Source organism: Nycticebus coucang, chromosome X (assembly GCF_027406575.1).
Source record: "Nycticebus coucang isolate mNycCou1 chromosome X, mNycCou1.pri, whole genome shotgun sequence".
NCBI classification, from domain to species: Eukaryota; Metazoa; Chordata; class Mammalia; order Primates; family Lorisidae; genus Nycticebus; species Nycticebus coucang.
In genome coordinates, this window is record NC_069804.1 from 51,705,135 (window position 1) to 51,722,492 (window position 17,358).

General features: G+C 46.0%; 1 protein-coding gene across 1 annotated transcript in view; it reads left to right on the forward strand.

Annotated features, from left to right (window-relative positions):
- Nucleotides 1–5,652: 5,652 nt before the first annotated feature.
- The window catches only part of CHST7 (carbohydrate sulfotransferase 7), a 30,033-nt gene continuing 18,327 nt past the window's right edge, over nucleotides 5,653–17,358 (forward strand). The window contains exon 1 of the mRNA XM_053579247.1: nucleotides 5,653–7,329. Coding sequence (XP_053435222.1) covers nucleotides 5,835–7,298 — 1,464 coding nt within the window. The 5' untranslated portion in view covers nucleotides 5,653–5,834 and the 3' untranslated portion in view covers nucleotides 7,299–7,329. The remainder of the gene's footprint in view (nucleotides 7,330–17,358) is intronic.

The window sequence follows — 17,358 nt, forward strand, 5'->3', positions numbered from 1 at the left end:
TCTGCTAATATTACTTAGTCTCTCAGTGAGAATTGTCAATGGTTTGCTTTCAAAGGTCATATGTAAAAGTGCTGCCTCCCAGCAGTCAATCAGACAGCAAATGCTTACTGAACACCTACGATGTGCTTGAAAACATGAATAGCTCTGGCGTTTAAGACACCAAACAACATAATTTACAAGCCTCAATGATTTAAGTCTTTATCCAATGACCAATTGGAAGCCAAGACAAATTCTAAGCAAAGAAATGACGTGATTGAAGTATAGCACTGATTCAAAGTCAGAAGAGGGCAAAATGGAAACAGACTGGCTAGGCAGGTTTTACAGTGCTCCAAGGAACAATTGGTGGTCACCTGAGAGAGGTAGTAGCAGTTGCAATGAAGAGAAGTGAATAATTTGAAAGGATATTGAGGAGGTAAAACTAACCTAACTTAGTGATAGATTGAATTGAGGAAGGGCGGCTGAGAAAGAGGGAGATCCCAAGAATGACTCCTAAGTTTCTGATTGTTTGATAGGAAAGGAAGGTTTTGCAATTCACATACTGGACCTTGAGGCAACCAGGAGAAAATGTCAAGTGGGCAACTGGATTTCTGGGTATAGAGCCCCAAGAAGAGGCCTAGGCTGGAAATATTGATTTGGGGTCACTGCAGAGACCATATTGCTAAGAAAGAGGTCCTAGGGCTGAGCCTTGAGGAATTCTAACATCAAATGAGCATCTCACAACAGCAATGACAATAGCAGTGACTCATAATGCATACATAATGCATGCACTATTGTGAGATTTTATATATATAATCACATATGTAAATATACATGTGAGCAGTTTTGTGTATGTGTATATAGTCATTCATTGCTGGGTACATGTTCTGAGAAATGTAGGGTTAGGTGATGTCATCATTGTGAGTGCACTTACACAAACCTAGGCAGTATAGCCTACTACACACCTAGGCGATATGCTGTAGCCTATTGCTCTGAGGCTACAAACCTGTCCAGTGTGTTACTATGCTGAATACTGTGGGCAGGTGAAATACAATAGTAAGTATTTATGTATCTAAACATATCTAAACACAGAAGACAAATAGTAAAAGTATGGTATTATAATTTAATGGGACCATCCTTATATATGCAGCCCTTTGTTGACTGAAATGTCAGTCATGCAGCACAAAATTGTATATACATAAAATTTAATTCCTTCAACAGCCCCACCAGACAGGTACTGTTAGAATCACTGTTTTACATATGAGGGACAAAGAGGTTAAGCAACTTGCCCAAAGGCACAGAGTGTAAGTGGTGGAGCTGGCCTATGAACTTGAGTGGTCTCACTCCAAAGCCCAGTCTCCCAAATGCTGTGCCCTGAAGGTACAGCTATGAATTTGGAAGAGAACCAAGCAAGTGTGATGTCACAGAAGTTGAAAGAAAAGAGGGTTTGAAGGTGGGAGAGGTCAACAGTGTTAAATATTATTGATACATATGTACAATTATAATGTGTCAATAAAAAAATGTTAGTGAAAAGTCAAATAAGGTGAGACAAGAAAATGTCCTCTGGATTAAATAACGTGGAAGCTATTGACAGGTTAGACAAAGCTGATGATGTAGCAATGTGGGGGCAGAACCCAGACTGGAGTGTGCTGAAGAACACGTAGGAGATGAGAGCATGGAGTGAGCAAGTATATGTATCTCTACCAAGAAGTTTTGGGCTGTGAAGAGTAGGCAGAGAAAGCAGTGGCAGCAGGACAAAGGTGGGACAAGAGAGGGGTGAAGGAGCCAGGCAGAAAGACCCAAGAGTAGGCTGGAATCCAGCCAAGTTCTGCTATCAAGCTGTAGGCCTTGGCCTGGGGCTGTAGACTGAAGGAAGAGGTACCTAGTCCAATGTGGTCAGCCCCCTATTGCAACCCATCTATCTGGAAGGGGCACCTTCTGATTCCCACAAAGGTGCTGTATGCGTTAGCAGGAGCTATGCTAAACAAGCAGGCAAATCAGTGGAACTTGAGAGAGAAAGGAAAAAGGATAAGGGAGGGAGAGAGAGAGGGAGAGAGAGAGAAAGAGAACTATGTTTAATTTTTATATCAGTGGGAATAATCTGTAGAGAAGGTATAGTTGAATGAACAGGAGGGAGACGTAGTGATTGTGGTGATCAATAGGAGGGACTGGGGCCTACTCTGTTGTACTACTTTATTGTAAAAAAAGAATAGCAAGTCCACTGATTTAGTTGTGATAGAAATCACTGTATAGAAAACAACTTTATTTCTGATTGAGCTTTCCTTCTGCTAGGATTATAGACAATTTACCTAGGGTTAATTACCACTTGTTAATTCCTAGAGTTTCCTCTACTCCAGGGTCATACTATTGATCTGGGGTATGAGGTCGTTGGGTTTTAATTCAAGAAGTTGCCCCAAGATGTCACCATCATTGTCACTCACTATGACACTTTTGCTGCTTCCATTCTGTGCCTGGGGCCCAGGAAGATTGGTGGCAGTGCCTTTGATCATCTATGAACCATGCACCCTTTCCTCCTTGACTCCTGCTCTGCCCTGACTCACTAACAGGAAGAAGAGCTCAAGTGCTCTCTGCTAAGGGATCCATAGACTTCTCTTTCTCCCTTCACTTACTCCCAGCCTAGGGGAAATCTCTTTGTGAAGGGACCACTGGAGTGCTGTTGTTTCCTCCACTTCTCCAAGATATTTTGTCTATGCCCTCACACCTTCTCTATATCAGTTAGCTTTTGCTGCATAACAAACCTTCAAAACTCACAACACACATCTATTATTTCTCACAATTGGGTGAGTCAGCTTAATAGGGGTGGGAGAGTGTAGCATTTTTCTACTCAAAGTGTAGTCTTCAGACCAGGAGCATCGGACAGCACCCGGGAACTTATTAGAAATGGCCCCACCCCAGGCGTAATGAATCAGTTTCTGCATTTTTTTTTTTTTTTTTGAGACATGGCTAGAGTGTAGAGTGGCAAGATTGCAGCTCACTGCAGCCTCAAACTCCCGGGCTCAAGCAATCCTCCTGCCTCAGCCTATTGAGTGGCTGGGTCTAAAGGTGTGCACCACCATGCCCAGCTAATTTTTCTATTTTATTGTAGAGATGGGGGTCTCACTTTGTTGCTCAAGCTGGTCTTGAACTCCTGGCCTCAAGCAATCCTCCTGCCTCAGCCTCCCAAAGTGCTGGGATTATAGGTGTGAGCCATGGCACCTGGCCTAGTTTCTGCATTTTGACAAGATACCTCACACATTAAAGTTTGGGAAGGAGTGGTCTAAGGCATCTGTTCTCAACTGTCTGGAAGTTGGCAGCCTGGTTGGCCTGGTCAGGGATAGGGGGGTCTGCTGGGAAGGCTTATTCTCTGATCTATGGGGCTAGCCTAGGCTTCTTCACATGGTGGTCTCAGGATTCTAGACAGCAGCAAGAGGGCAATCCCCACAGCAGGAGCATTTTTCAGAACTCTGCCATGTCATGTTTGCTACTATCCCATTGGCCAATGCAAGTCACAAGATCATCCCAGAGTCAATGGAAGAGGGAAATACTTTGTGGTTATTTTAAAAAACCTACCACACATGACTTGGTGCCTGTAGCTCAAGTGGCTAAGGTGCCAGCCACATACACCAGAGCTGGTGGGTTTGAATCCAGCCTGGGCCTGCCAAACAATGACAACTCAACCAAAAAATAGCGGGGCATTGTGGTGGGCGTCTGTAGCCCTAGCTACTTTGGAGGCTGAGGCAAGAGAATCGCTTAAGCCCAAGAGTTGGAAGTTGCTATGAGCTATGATGCCATGGCACTCTACCCAGGGTGACAGCTTGAGGCTCTGTCTCAAAAAGAAAAAAGAAAAAACCTCCCACACTCTCCACTGTTGTAGTTGAGGCTTTTGGAAAGAAGCACCAGCTCCCCTTAGCATTCTGCCCAGCCACATCCCTCCCCTCTGGTGAGCACAGAGCCACCTATATGCATAAAGGAGGAGAACAGGGAAAAGAGAAAAACAAAGAATGAGAAAGTTGTAGATAAATATTGGAAAATCATATCCTTGTTACAAAGAAGCAGATGTGTACAGAGGTAAGTGGATATGTGGGTCTGGTAGTGGAAAAGTGAGAAATTGTCTAGTATGGTTTCTTTTCTCTATGAAGTAGGAGGGAAGGTCATCTGTTGAGAAGAGGTAGGGTGGGGAAAGAGGAGTATCTACAGTCTGAGGAAAGTAGAGAAGGTTTGAAATAGTCATATGGAATTTGAGACTGAGGACTGATGTGGAAAGTAGGATTTCAGCAATCATTTGAGGTTGAAGATTCTGAAGTTATCTTGATGCCAATCCATCCTGTGGGAAAACTTTTTGCAATAGTGTTTGCAGGCATATAGAAAGCTAAAAGCAGGGTTTGATGGATTTTGCTAGATGCATAATGAAAAGACAGAGAACAAGAGAGTTTAGCTCATTGGTGAGAGTCTTATTAAAATAATGATGTGGTATCTCTTAGCTGAATATGAAAAACTGAGAAGAACGTGAGGGTAGTGGTCAATGAAAGTGGCAAATACAGAGGATCTGAACAAGTGGCTGGAAGGAGAGAGAACTGCAGACAGAAACCAAAATGCTTGAGCCAGTAGTCTCAGAGGTGAAGTAGCATCTGTGATAAAAAAGACCAGAGGAGATCTTTGGAGATGTTCTCATTCTTCCAATCTGAACACCTTCCCTTGGTGGACATGAGTAGATTCGCTTTCTATCTTTTGTTGTCCTTACAACATGTTACCAAAGGGAATAAGAAGCTCTCCTTCCCTTGTTCATTATCCTGCTGAAACAAAGCAAAAATTATCTTTTTTTGCTTGCTTTTGAGTTTTCTCTATGCTTCATCTGCCTCATCAACTTCCTGTCACTTTTTCATCTATTCTTGGGTACATGTCCCTTCTTATGGGTTCTTTTAAAAACCTACCTTCTGAGAAAGTTCACCATCATACCACTGCTTCTGTAAATGTCTTTTGCTCATGTGCATCAGAATAGTCTAAATCTTACAACCCCAGGAGGTATGTGAGCACTTAAAATTATTCACATTTTACGAATGAGTAAACTTAGTATCTATAAAATGTGCACAGCCCTCAGCTGGCAAAACTCTAAGGATCAAGACAGAATTTTACAAAAGCTAGCTCCAGAAGTGGTCTACGTGAATGCAGTAGTATCTTCAAAAACCATGGACCTCCATGGAGCGTGTAATTGTGTAACTTTATCTTAGATGAGAAGTTCTCCATCCGGAACTCTGTGACCTTGACTCCTTGGCTGATGCGGGAGCTGTATGTAGAAAGTTGTGAGTGTTTATCTGCCTAGGACAGAGATGGCCAGGCAGGGGGCATAAAACACAAGAGGCAGTGGTGTTCTCCGGCCGGGGGGTCTATGGCCCATGGCCCTTACAGAGTACATTCTGTACACACGGCTCTCTCCTTGCCTGAAGTCACTGATAAAGACTTGACTTCATTACAGAGGGGTCTGGGGAAAGGTGTGGCCTAACTCTGTAAGCCTGCGTCCCTACCCGGCTGCAGCCCCGCCCAGATCTGACAGAGCTGAGGGCGAACCTGGGCGGGTAGAAAGGCGTGGACAAGCTGCCGGGTTGAAGGCGGGGCGGGCGGCTGTGAAGCCGGCCAATAGGCAGCTCTCCAGAGGCTGAGCAGAAAGGGCAGGGGCGTCGCAGCTAGCACCACTGCCTTCCAAATTTCCCCTTGTGGATGCGCGGTACTGCGGCACCGCTCCTCCCGGCGCTGAGGGGCCAGGAGAGGCCGAAGGAGTGCACTCGGCAGGGGCAGGATTTTGAGGAAGGGGAGAGAAAGGCGTCCGACCCGCTCGGGGGTGGTGGTGGTGGTGTCGGTGAATGATGAAGGGCCGGCGGCGGCGGCGCCGAGAGTACTGCAAGTTCGCGTTGCTGTTGGTGCTGTACACACTGGTGCTGCTGCTTGTCTCCTCCGTCCTGGACGGCGGACGCGACAGGAACAGGGGCGCCGGACACTGTCCTGGCCTGCAGCACAGCCTTGGTGTGTGGAGCCTGGAGGCGGCTGCGGCCGGCGAACGCGAGCCGAGCGCGGAGGCACGGCCCATTGCTGAAGGGGGCGCGGGCCAGTCCGCCGAGCCCCTGGGCAACCTCAGCGGCCCCGTCGGGGAGACGGTGTCTCGAGAGAAGCAGCACATCTATGTGCATGCGACCTGGCGCACCGGCTCGTCTTTCCTGGGTGAGCTCTTTAACCAGCACCCGGACGTTTTCTACTTGTACGAACCCATGTGGCATCTATGGCAGGCTCTGTATCCGGGCGACGCCGAGAGCCTGCAGGGCGCGTTGCGCGACATGCTGCGCTCCCTCTTCCGCTGCGACTTCTCAGTGCTGCAGCTGTACGCGCCACCGGGGGACCCCGCTGCACGCGCCCCAGACACAACTAATCTCACCACAGCCACCCTCTTCCGCTGGAGGACCAACAAGGTCATCTGCTCGCCACCGCTGTGCCCTGGTGCGCCCCGAGCCCGCACGGAGGTGGGCCTCGTCGAGGACACTGCCTGCGAGCGCAGCTGCCCACCCGTGGCGCTACGCGCCCTGGAGGCCGAGTGCCGCAAGTACCCGGTGGTGGTCATCAAGGACGTGCGTCTGCTCGACCTGGGCGTGCTGGTGCCTCTGATGCGTGACCCAGGCCTTAATTTGAAGGTGGTGCAGCTTTTCCGTGACCCGCGGGCCGTGCATAACTCGCGCCTCAAGTCTAAGCAGGGGCTGCTGCGGGAGAGCATACAGGTGCTGCGCACCCGCCAGAGAGGCGACCGCTTCCACCGGGTGCTGCGAACACACGGCGTAGGCGCTCGCCTCGGGGGCCAGTCCCGCGCGCTGCCGGCGGCGCCGCGGGCCGATTTCTTCCTGACCGGCGCGCTCGAGGTTATCTGTGAAGCCTGGCTGCGCGACCTGCTTTTCGCGCACGGCGCGCCAGCCTGGCTGCGGCGCCGCTACCTGAGGCTGCGTTATGAGGACTTAGTGCGGCAGCCGCGCACGCAGCTGCGCCGCCTGCTGCGTTTCTCTGGGCTGCGCGAGCTTGCTGCGCTCGACGCTTTCGCGCTCAACATGACGCGAGGCACAGCCTATGGTGCCGACCGGCCCTTTCACCTGTCAGCACGTGATGCCCGCGAGGCGGTGCACGCCTGGCGCGAGCGCCTGAGCCGAGAACAGGTGCGCCAGGTAGAGGCCGCCTGCGCTCCAGCCATGCGCCTGCTCGCCTACCCTCGCAGCGGAGAGGAGGGTGACACTGAGTTGCCCAAGGACTGGGAGGCACCGCTGGAGACGGAGGCCGACCGTGCCAGGTAGTCCCCCACTCCCGTCCCAGGGGCGGATCCAGGTAAGGTGGCCTGGGACAGGGCGGGGGCGGGGAAGGGTCTTCCAGGAGCCCGGAATGGCGGGAGGGGTAGCAGTGGTAGAGGAGAGGGGGCCATCCCGTATTCTATCCCATCACATCAGATCCTGCTCTTAGAATCTGGGAGATTCATTGTGATCTTCAGCTTAGCCACCTGTCTCCTCGGAGGGGGACCCTGAGACGAAAGAGGATGTTTAGGTGCGACTGAAGCTGCACCCAGGTCTCCACACTCCCAGACCCCTCTAATGAGGCAGAAAATATCAGAGGTCCAAGGAGGGCAGAGAAGGTTTGAAGTAGTCATAATGGACTTTGAGACTAGGAATTGACATGAGGACTATAAGATTTCACGAACCATTTAAGATTGATGGTTATGAAGTTGTCTTGATGCCAGTTTGTCCTATGAGGAAACTTTGCAATGATGTTTGCAGGCAAAGAGAAAGCCAAAAGCAGGATCTGGTGAAAATGTGGTAACTCTGACCATGCCTATCTCTGATCTTTCTTTATGTTTTCGTATTTTTTCTCTTGTCTCTCTTGTGCAAAGGCCCTTTGTTTTCCAACCGAGTTTCCAAGGGTGCGGGCACAGTCAGGTGGCTCTTGCAACAGTTTTTGCACATTTGTGTGTTTCGGACGCTACTATAGTGACGTGGAATGGACTTTGCTTTCCCCTGGCTTGAGTATGCATCTCCTTCTCCCTTCCCCCTCTCTCCCTCTCCCTGTGGCTGGCGTTTGCAGGATATTTGACCATATCCCTTCCTATCAAGTCACAAAAGCTGCCTGGTCAGCTTCCTCTATTGCAGACAAGACTTCAGGGCTGGGCTTCCCCCTTTCCGCCTCATCCGTTTGAGAAATGGAGCATTAGCTTGGCAGTAGCGGTTTGACACTACAGAAGGAGCTTTGTGAAAAGACATGGCCCTCTCTGCGTTTTTGTTCTTTCTACAAAGTGTATATCTGAAGTTGCTGAAGTAAGGCTTAAATGATGTCAAAATGTATTCAGCGTCTGGGGCAGTGTATGGCCTGTAACATTGGGCTGAGGAAAAAGTTTTGTATGATGCGGACCATAGTATAGTTAGTGGCATGAGAACGTCTTTACCCAAACTTAGTCGGAGTTGGAAGGGTGCCACCTTCTGCACTGTGCAGTAGGTCCAGAGGAGGAGGAAAAGCAGTGAGTGCTGTGTGGGCGGAAGTGACTTAAGTTTCCATTCATTATTTTATAGTGTAATTCAGCATTCCCCAGAGATGAAACTCTGAGGACTAAGGTGGAAGATGTTAATGAGGACAGATTTTGTTGTTAACAGACCCAAGGTTTCAGAGTGATTTCGGAAGTTGGCTAACTGATTTTTTTCCCAGTCATCAAGTGGTTTTCTTGATCACTTTCTGTAATTGCAAGGAAGTCTGTGTTCTTTCCTGATTTTCAGAGTGAGGCAGGGGTAATGTACAGGGTGACTTGTCACATCTTAACAAAAACATCCTTTCATCTGCTAATCCTGTATTTACAGATGTAATGTAATGTTTCTTAACTCTCTTTCACAGGCCTGAGGGAACTCTTCCTCTGGGCAAATGCAGCAGCATTTTATGGCTTTAAAACATGACAATACCCCAGAAATGTTTGCCTTTTTTTTTTTTTTTCATTTTTACTAACATTTATTGTGTGGTGGCTGAGGTGAGGTAATAAAGAGAATAGAGAGGAGTGTAGAGGATGATCGTTGCCTCTAGGAAGTTAGAGTCTCTTGTGAGTGACAGTGAATGTGGGGGAAGACACTGGTGTTGCTGTTTGTTAGGCTAATGGGGTTTCCTTCCCAGGGCCGCAGGGACATCTGGGAGCAAGCTTTAGACTCTTCCAAACTTTGATGTTTGAGCCCTTTCTCTCTCACTGGACACTTACCACCAACTAGTGGACTTATTAAAATGTTCATATTCCTGGTTCCTAGGAAGATAATGTTACTGATCCACTGATGGGGGTTTTCCAATATTTTGTCACATTCTACCTAGAAAAGAGAAGGGATTGGATTCTTATTGAAGGGCTATGTGCCATATGTTGAGTTAGGCATTGTAATATATCATTATTTATACCAATTTTCAGGTGAGGAATCTAAGACTCAGAGAAGTAACTTGTTCAAGGTCACACCTAGGCTAGTGAGGGTGGAACAGTGTTCAGTGCTGGACTCCAGAGCTCATAATCTCTCCATTATAACATACCTTACCTGGCTCCCCTTAGGATTCCATGCTAGCACCCCTGAAACCTCAGTCAGGCTAGTCTGGGTTGGGAAACACATTTGATTTTATTACTAATATGTCCCAACCACTGAACATATATCCCTGAGATGATGGGGCCTGGTGGCTCACACCTGTAATCCTAGCAGTATGGGAGGTTGAGGGAGGAGGATCACCTGAAGCCAGGAGTTCAAGACAAGCCTGGGCAACATAGCAAGACTCCATGTCTACAAAAAATTTCAAAAGTAAGTGGGATATGGTGGCACACACCTGTAGTCCCAGCTACTCTAGAGGCTGTGGAAGAAGGATCACTTGAGCCTAGGATTTTGAGATTATAGTGAGCTGTGATGACACCACTACACCAGCCTAGGTGACAGGGTGAGACCCTCTTAAAAAAAAAATTCTCTGAGCTGCCAAATAGAACCTACAGGGGAAAGCTGATGACTGCGGCCATCCTCCCCACAGGGCATTGGAGCATACCCTCAGTTCAGCAATGCAGAGAGGCTACATGTGAATCAAGCTAAGGAACTTCTGGGTGGTCCATCCCTGATAGCCAGGATTTGGCAAGAAGGGAGTCAATGAGGTTTTGGGGGAGTTGGATGGATTCTGCAGTATCCTGAACCAAGTCACCAAGGACTCAGGCTCTTTCTATCTTTTTACTTCTTCCTGGATTTCACTCAACAGCTTATCCTCCTACTGTCACAAGATGGTGGCCACAGCTCTAAGCATCACATCCTCATACAACTACACAGGTTTATTAATATGCAGAAAGGAAGGAAGCTGGTTACCCATTCAGAAGTGGAGTAGTTTTCCCTCATGCCATCCTCTTTCTTTTAATGTAGTTATAAAAGCTTTCCCAGAACCACCAGCACACCTGATTTCCCTTTATGTCTCATTCACAGGAACTGGGTTACATGGGCTGCCCTAGCCCAATAATTGTTGAAAGGTAATGAGAATGTTGTGGGTGGCTTATCCCAGCTGTTCTCAGCCCTGGGTGAATGTTACATTCACCTAAAGAGCTTTTAAATAAAACTGTCAGTGCCTGGGTTCTGATTTAATTAGTCCAGAGTGGAGGAGTGCAGTCTCCGGACATAGCCACTGGGATGTTTGAAAGGCTCTCCAGGTGATTGTACTATCAGCTAAAGTGAAGACCCATTGGCTTGGACCACTCATGATTCATCCCCTGGGCCAGGCAGCTGCCACTAGAGCAAGATCAGGATGGAGAACACAGGGCTGTTGATGGGCAGTGAACTGCCTGCCACAGTGATTTATGTGAAAGAACTTGGAGCTATGAAGTGTCAAGCATATGTGGGACGTTATTGTGGAAAAATAAGTGTCAAGCATATGTGGGAAAATGTCTTAAATTATACATGGTTCATTTATCACCCTCTCACATGCCTTCAGATGCTATGTTGTCTGAAGCTCCTTACCTAGTAATACATCATTGTGTGCTACCCATTACCATTCTATTTTTTTTTTTTGTGTGTGTGTGTGTGTGTGTGTGTGGTTTTCTTTTGGCCGGGGTTAGGTTTGAACCCGCCACCTCCGGCATATGGGACCGGCGCTCTACTCCTTGAGCCACAGGCGCCGCCCATCCATTACCATTCTAAATAGCCTGGTGTGCTATCCTGTACTTTTCAGCTTATTTTCCTTTAATCTTTGTCCTTGTTAGGGCCCAAGTTCATCCTTGCAGACATTTAAAGCACTTTGGTCTTTGGTCTTGAAAAGATATGTGAATCCTGACTCGGCGCTTGTAGCACAGTGGTTATGGTGCCAGCCACATACCCCTAGAGTGGTGGGTTCGAACCCAGCCCGGGCCAGCTAAACAACAATGATAACTGCAACAAAAAAATAGCTGGGTGTTCTGGCAGGCGCCTCTATTCCCAGCTACTTGGGAGGCTGAGACAAGAGAATTGCTTAAAGCCTAGGAGTTGGAGATTGCTGTGAGCTGTGAAGCTATGGCACTGTACCGAAGGTGACATTGAGACTCTGTCTCAAAAAAAAAAAAAAAAAAGATATGTGAATCCTTTCAAAGAAATTAGGGAAGGAGACAAATGCCCTGTGATGTAAGCCCTAACAACCAGGAAGCTTTCTTTCTTTGCTTTTCTTTTTTTTGCAGTTTTTGGCTGGGGCTGGGTTTGAACCCACCACCTCTGATATATGGGGCCAGCGTCATACTCCTTGAGTAACAGGTGCTGCCCCAACCAGGAAGCTTTCTTTCTAAGGAAATCAGCCAAACAGGAAAAGAAATGACCAGCCACTACCAAATCATTTTGGTTTGTTTTTGTTTTTTTTGACACAAAATCTCACTCTGTCACTCTGGGTAGAGTGTCATGGCATCATCATAGCTCACAGCAACCTAAAACTCTTGGACTTGGGCAGTCTTCTTGCCTCAGCCTCCCTAGTAGCTGGGATTATAGGTGCCAGCGACAACACCTGGCTAGTTTTTCCATTTTTAGTAGAGATGGGGTGGGGAGGGGATCTCACTCTTGCTCAGGCTGGTCTTGAATTCCTGAGCTCAAGTGATCCCCCTGCCTCAAACTCCCAGAGTGCTAGGATTACAGGCATGAGCCACCATGCCTGGCCTACCAAATCATTTTGAAAGTCATTCCATTTTAATCAGGAGACTGAGCCCCAAAAGTTTTACATAGGTTTATGTATAAATACCACTGAAAAGAAAACCTGTTGCTCACAGACTGCTATGGCAGACTCCTGTAGTTCCAGATAGTGGGGAGGCTGAGGCATGAGGATGGCTGGAGCCCAGGAGTTTGAGATTGCTGTGAGCTAGAGTGATGCCATAGCACTCTAGTCAGGGCAAAAGAGCGAGACTCGTCTCAAAAACAAACAAACACAGACTGCCAAACAATGGGCATCTTAAGACACATTGATAGCCAAATTATTATTGTACCTTGTGAGGTTGATGCTACCTTTGATCAAAACATTCTTAGAGCTCCCACTTGGGCCTGCCTTCCCTGGCAGGGCCCCTCAGTCAATGGTGGATTTGGTGTATAGGAGAAGTCAAGACTCATCAAGTCTGGTGAGTGAGGCAGCAGATATGATGTCAGTTTTTATACCAGGCTTCAGGGCTGTACTCTCCTTGTTACTATTTGATTGACTTTGGGCAAATACCTAAACCGTTTTGCCTTTAGTATTCTTACCAATAAGAAGAGGTGGTTGAATTAAGAAGATTTCCTAGTTCTTGGTGCTAAGTGAAGGTGACATTTACTGAGTGCTTATTTTGTGTACTGTGGTACTTGCTTAATGCTTATTCTGGCAGTCCTCAGCTCTGTGAGGTAGGTAGTACCCTGTTTCCTCGAAAATAAGACAGTGTCTTATTTTAAGGTGTGCTCCCAAAGATGCACTAGGTCTTATTTTCAGGGGACGTCTTATCTTTCCTGTAAGTAGATCTTATTTTCGGAGGATGTCTAATTTTCGGGGAAACAGGGTATCTGTGTTTTATGGATGGTGAAACAAGCTTAGAGAGGTTAGGTAATTCATGGATAACATTGCCAGAGGATTAAAATCAGATGTTCTTTGTTTTTAAACTAGCATCTTTAGAATTTGTAGAACTAATATAAGCATGTGGTGAAAAAAGAGTTTAACTGTATAGAGGGATATAAAATAACCGGCTAGTCTCACTTCCTAGAAACAACCACAACATTTCTTGTGGTACAAGTCTAGAAATGTTTTATGCAAATTCAACAGAAAAAATATAGCCCTTTTATACACAAAGGGGATTTTTTTTTTGAGACAGAGTCTCAAGCTGTCATCCTTGGTAGAGTGCCGTGGCATCATAGCTCACAACAACCTCCAACTCCTGGGCTTAAGCAATTCTCTTGCCTCAGCCTCCCAAGTAGCTGGGACTACAGGTGTCCGCAATAACACCGAGCTATTTTTTGGTTGTAGTTGTCATTGTTTGGCAGGCATGGGCTGGATGTGAACCCTCCAGCTCTGGTGTATGTGGCTGGCGCCTTAGCCACTTGAGCTACAGGCGCCGAGCCCACAAAGGGGATTGAACTATATTTTTTATTCTGCAGTTTTTCACTTAATGCTATGAAAATCTTCCCATATCATCTTCTTATTTATTTATTTTTTTGAGACGGAGTCTCACTCTATTGCCCTGGGTAGAGTACTGTGGCATCATAGCTCACAGCAATCTCAAACTCTTGGCGTCAAGTGATCCCAAGTAGCTGGGACTACAGGTGCCTGCCACAATGCCTGGCTAGTTTTAGAGACAAGGTCTCACTCTGGTCAAGAACTCCTGAGCTCAAGTGATCCATCTGCCTCAGCCTCCCAGAGTGCTAGGATTACAGGTATCAGCCACCACGCGCGGCCCCCATATCATCTTCTTTTTAATGGCTATATTATATTTTATCATAGGAATGTATTAGAACATATTGAACTAGTTCCTTGTTCCATACTGTAGGACATCTAGGTTGTTCTACTTTATTGCTATATTTCATTGTGTTTATAGTAAATCCTTCTATTATCTTTGCATGCTCATAAGTATATCTGTCAGAAAATTCCTTTAGTAAAGTGATCTTATGTAGCAAAAGGTTTATACTTTTTACATTGTGAGAACTAAAATTCTTCAAAGTCACATCAACTTTCACTCCCACCAGCAATTTCTTGCAGTATCTGTTTCTCAGACTTTCAGTAAAATGGATTTTATTTATTTCATCTTGGCTGGTCTGACGGGTGGAAAATCCTTTCTGCTAGCATCCTGGTTCTCTCTGAGCCTGTAGTTCAGGGGTCCTCAAACTACGGCCCGCGGGCCACATGTGGCGGTGTGAATTGTATTTGTTCCCGTTTTGTTTTTTACTTCAAAATAAGATATGTGCAGTGTGCATAGGAATTTGTTCATAGTTTGTTTTTTTAAACTATAGTCCAGCCCTCCGACGGTCTGAGGGACAGTGAATTGGCCCCCTGTTAAAAAAGTTTGAGGACGCCTGCTATAGTTCATCTCTGACAATGACTGAAGAATTATTGCCTCACACCTCAGGTTGTGGTAATTAGAATGTTGAGATGAAATCAACTTCTTAGCCCTTCTGCAGTCTACATGTATTTGGAAAGTGTCATTTTGGGTGATTATTTTGAAGGATTGGATACATATAGAATAAAGATTATTATACCTTTATCAAAGCACACTTCCACAGGACATTAGGTTTTGGCAAGGTTCTTGTTCAGGCAGCCTTCTTCTGGCAGTTGATTGTACTTATTGACTTGAACATCAGTAATTTGGGGACACTATCACTGGGGAAATTAGGGTGATTTTATTTATTTATTTTCAGATTAATATAAGGGTACAAATGATTAGGTTACAATGTTAGCGTTTGTTAGGTAATATCCCTGTTGTAGTTGTGCCCCTCACCCAGGAGGTGTGTCATATACCCTTCCTTACACTGTGCCTGTTAGGTGTGAACCCTCCAATCCCTCTCCCTTTTCCCCTCTCTCCTCTCCCTGTTCCTCCTCGCCCTAACTTGAATTGAAGTTTTTCTCTTGTGTGGGTGTGTATTAGATCATCTACTGGCTTCATTTTAGTATTGAGTACTTTGGATACTTGCCTTTCCATTCTTGTGATACTTGACTAAAGAGAATTTTCTCCAACTCTCCAGGTAAATACAAAAGATGTAGAGTCTCCATCTTTTTATGGCTAAATAGCATTCCATGGTATACGTATACCACAGTTTCTTAATCCATCCATGGGTTGATGGAGATAGGGTGATTTTAAATAAGATTTAACCCTTTATTCATTTTCTCTATTCTCCTAAGAGCCCTCTTTGTGGTTTTAGGTGGAGAAGGGCAAAAGTACCCATTTGTAGTTTTTGAGGCAGGATTCAGAGCATTTTGTAAGAGCTTTATATTTAGACTCAGCAGAGCTCTTTTTTCCTATTCATACAAATGTAACATAAATGGTTGGAAGTGATGCTTTAAAAAAATCATTTACAAACAGCTGCTTTAAAATGTTTCAATATGCCTCATCTCACTCTGCTTTCAGTTCTAGCAGCCCAAAAAGGAATGAAACTAAAAAAGCTAAGCTAGCTTTGCTTTGGTAGGTCCCAAGTTCATCCTTGAAACCTACCCCCCTCCGCCCCCGCAGCTAGCTTTGCTATTTTGGTGTTCAACACACCAGATGAACAAGGTAACTAATATGAACCTCTCTCTTGTTTGGTCGCCTGGCTGTCTCCTCATCTTCTTGTTTTGTAGCGGAACTAAAAGGAACTTGCTCCATAGAAAGAAACATTTCTGCTGAGGTGCAGTATAGAATAAGAACAGTAGGGATTAAGAAATAGCTTTGGCCCAAATTCAAGAACACAAGGAAGTAGAGAACTCTTTTGGAGCTGAACAGGAAGCAGTTTCAATTGGAGAAAAGTTGTGGAGCTCAGTGATGTCTTCACGAGAATTGGACTCCTACAGCTTTGTTCCCCACCCATCCTCGACACCCAGGCATCAAGCCAGAGGCTGGGTCTGACGTTTTCTGCAGCTGACCTTGTTTATGTTTAAGACCATCCTGCTGGATACTGAGAGTAAATTAGAGCATCAGCTAATGGTGCATGTTTTTTTTAAATTAGGAGGTGAAGAGGCTGTGAAAGAGGACCACCACATTTGACTTCATTGATGACTATATTTTGAACCAGTAGACTCTTCTTCCCTGAAATGGACAGGAGCAACATGGACTTTGCGGGACAGTCCCATTCTGAAGATGGCCACTGAAGTACTTATGTTTTTAAAGCCCTTTCTATGAAGCATTACCTTAGGCAGGAGTGTTAAAAAGGTACCCCTAAGGTGAGGGGGTGAGCTGGCCAGTAAGAAGGCTGAAATCTAGTCTGAAGTCCAGATGCCTGGAGGGAGCACTTCGAGAGCATACTATTGTTTAGTATCATTGGGTCATGGTATTCAGCAGGCTGGAAGCAGAGAAACCAGCCTAACTGAAGGGCTGAAGTATGTGATTCTTCTCTGAAACAGAACATCACAGAAACTTTTGTAAAGTATGGGAAGCAGATCCAGGTTTGAGACTGTAAGTTCTTTAGTAAAGATGATGGAGTGGGGAAAGTTATATGCAGCTCCAGCAGGGAGCTGAGAGGCTAATTGAAGGACGGATAAGGTAGACATGAGGAAAAAATGTGCCAGAGCTTTGAGGTCACTTTTCCCATGACTGAGACCAGATTTTATCAAAAAGAACTCTTTACTGCTTCAGAGAGATGATAGGAACAGTAAGTTAAAAAATACTAAAATCAAGGGCAGTGCCTATGGCTCAAAGGAGTAGGGCGCCGGCCCCATATGCTGGAGGTGGCGGGTTCAAACCCAGCCCCAGCCAAAAACTGCAAAAAAAAAAAAAGAAAAGAAAAACTAAACTAAAATCAGGGCGGCACCTGTGGCTCATGGGTAGGGCGCCGGCCCCATATACCAAGGGTGGTGGGTTCAAACCCGGCCCCGGCCAAACTGCAACAAAAAATAGCTGGGCGTTGTGGTGGGCACCTGTGGTCCTAGCTGGTCGGGAGGCTGAGGCAAGAGAATCACCTAAGCCCAGGAGTTGGAGGTGGCTGTGAGCTGTGATGCTATGGCACTCTACCGAGGGCGATCAGTGAGACTCTGTCTCTACAAAAAAAAAAAAATAAATACTAAAATCAACATAATATTTTAAAAATAAGACTTCCTTGCAACTAGCCAAGAGCTGGCATATGTTAAACATGCAACAAAAGTAGATGCTATCTCTTACTGTAATAAAGGGTATCACCAACATGGATGTAATGGGGGAAAACAATACCTTTTTTCAGATTCTACAAAATGTTACACTTTATC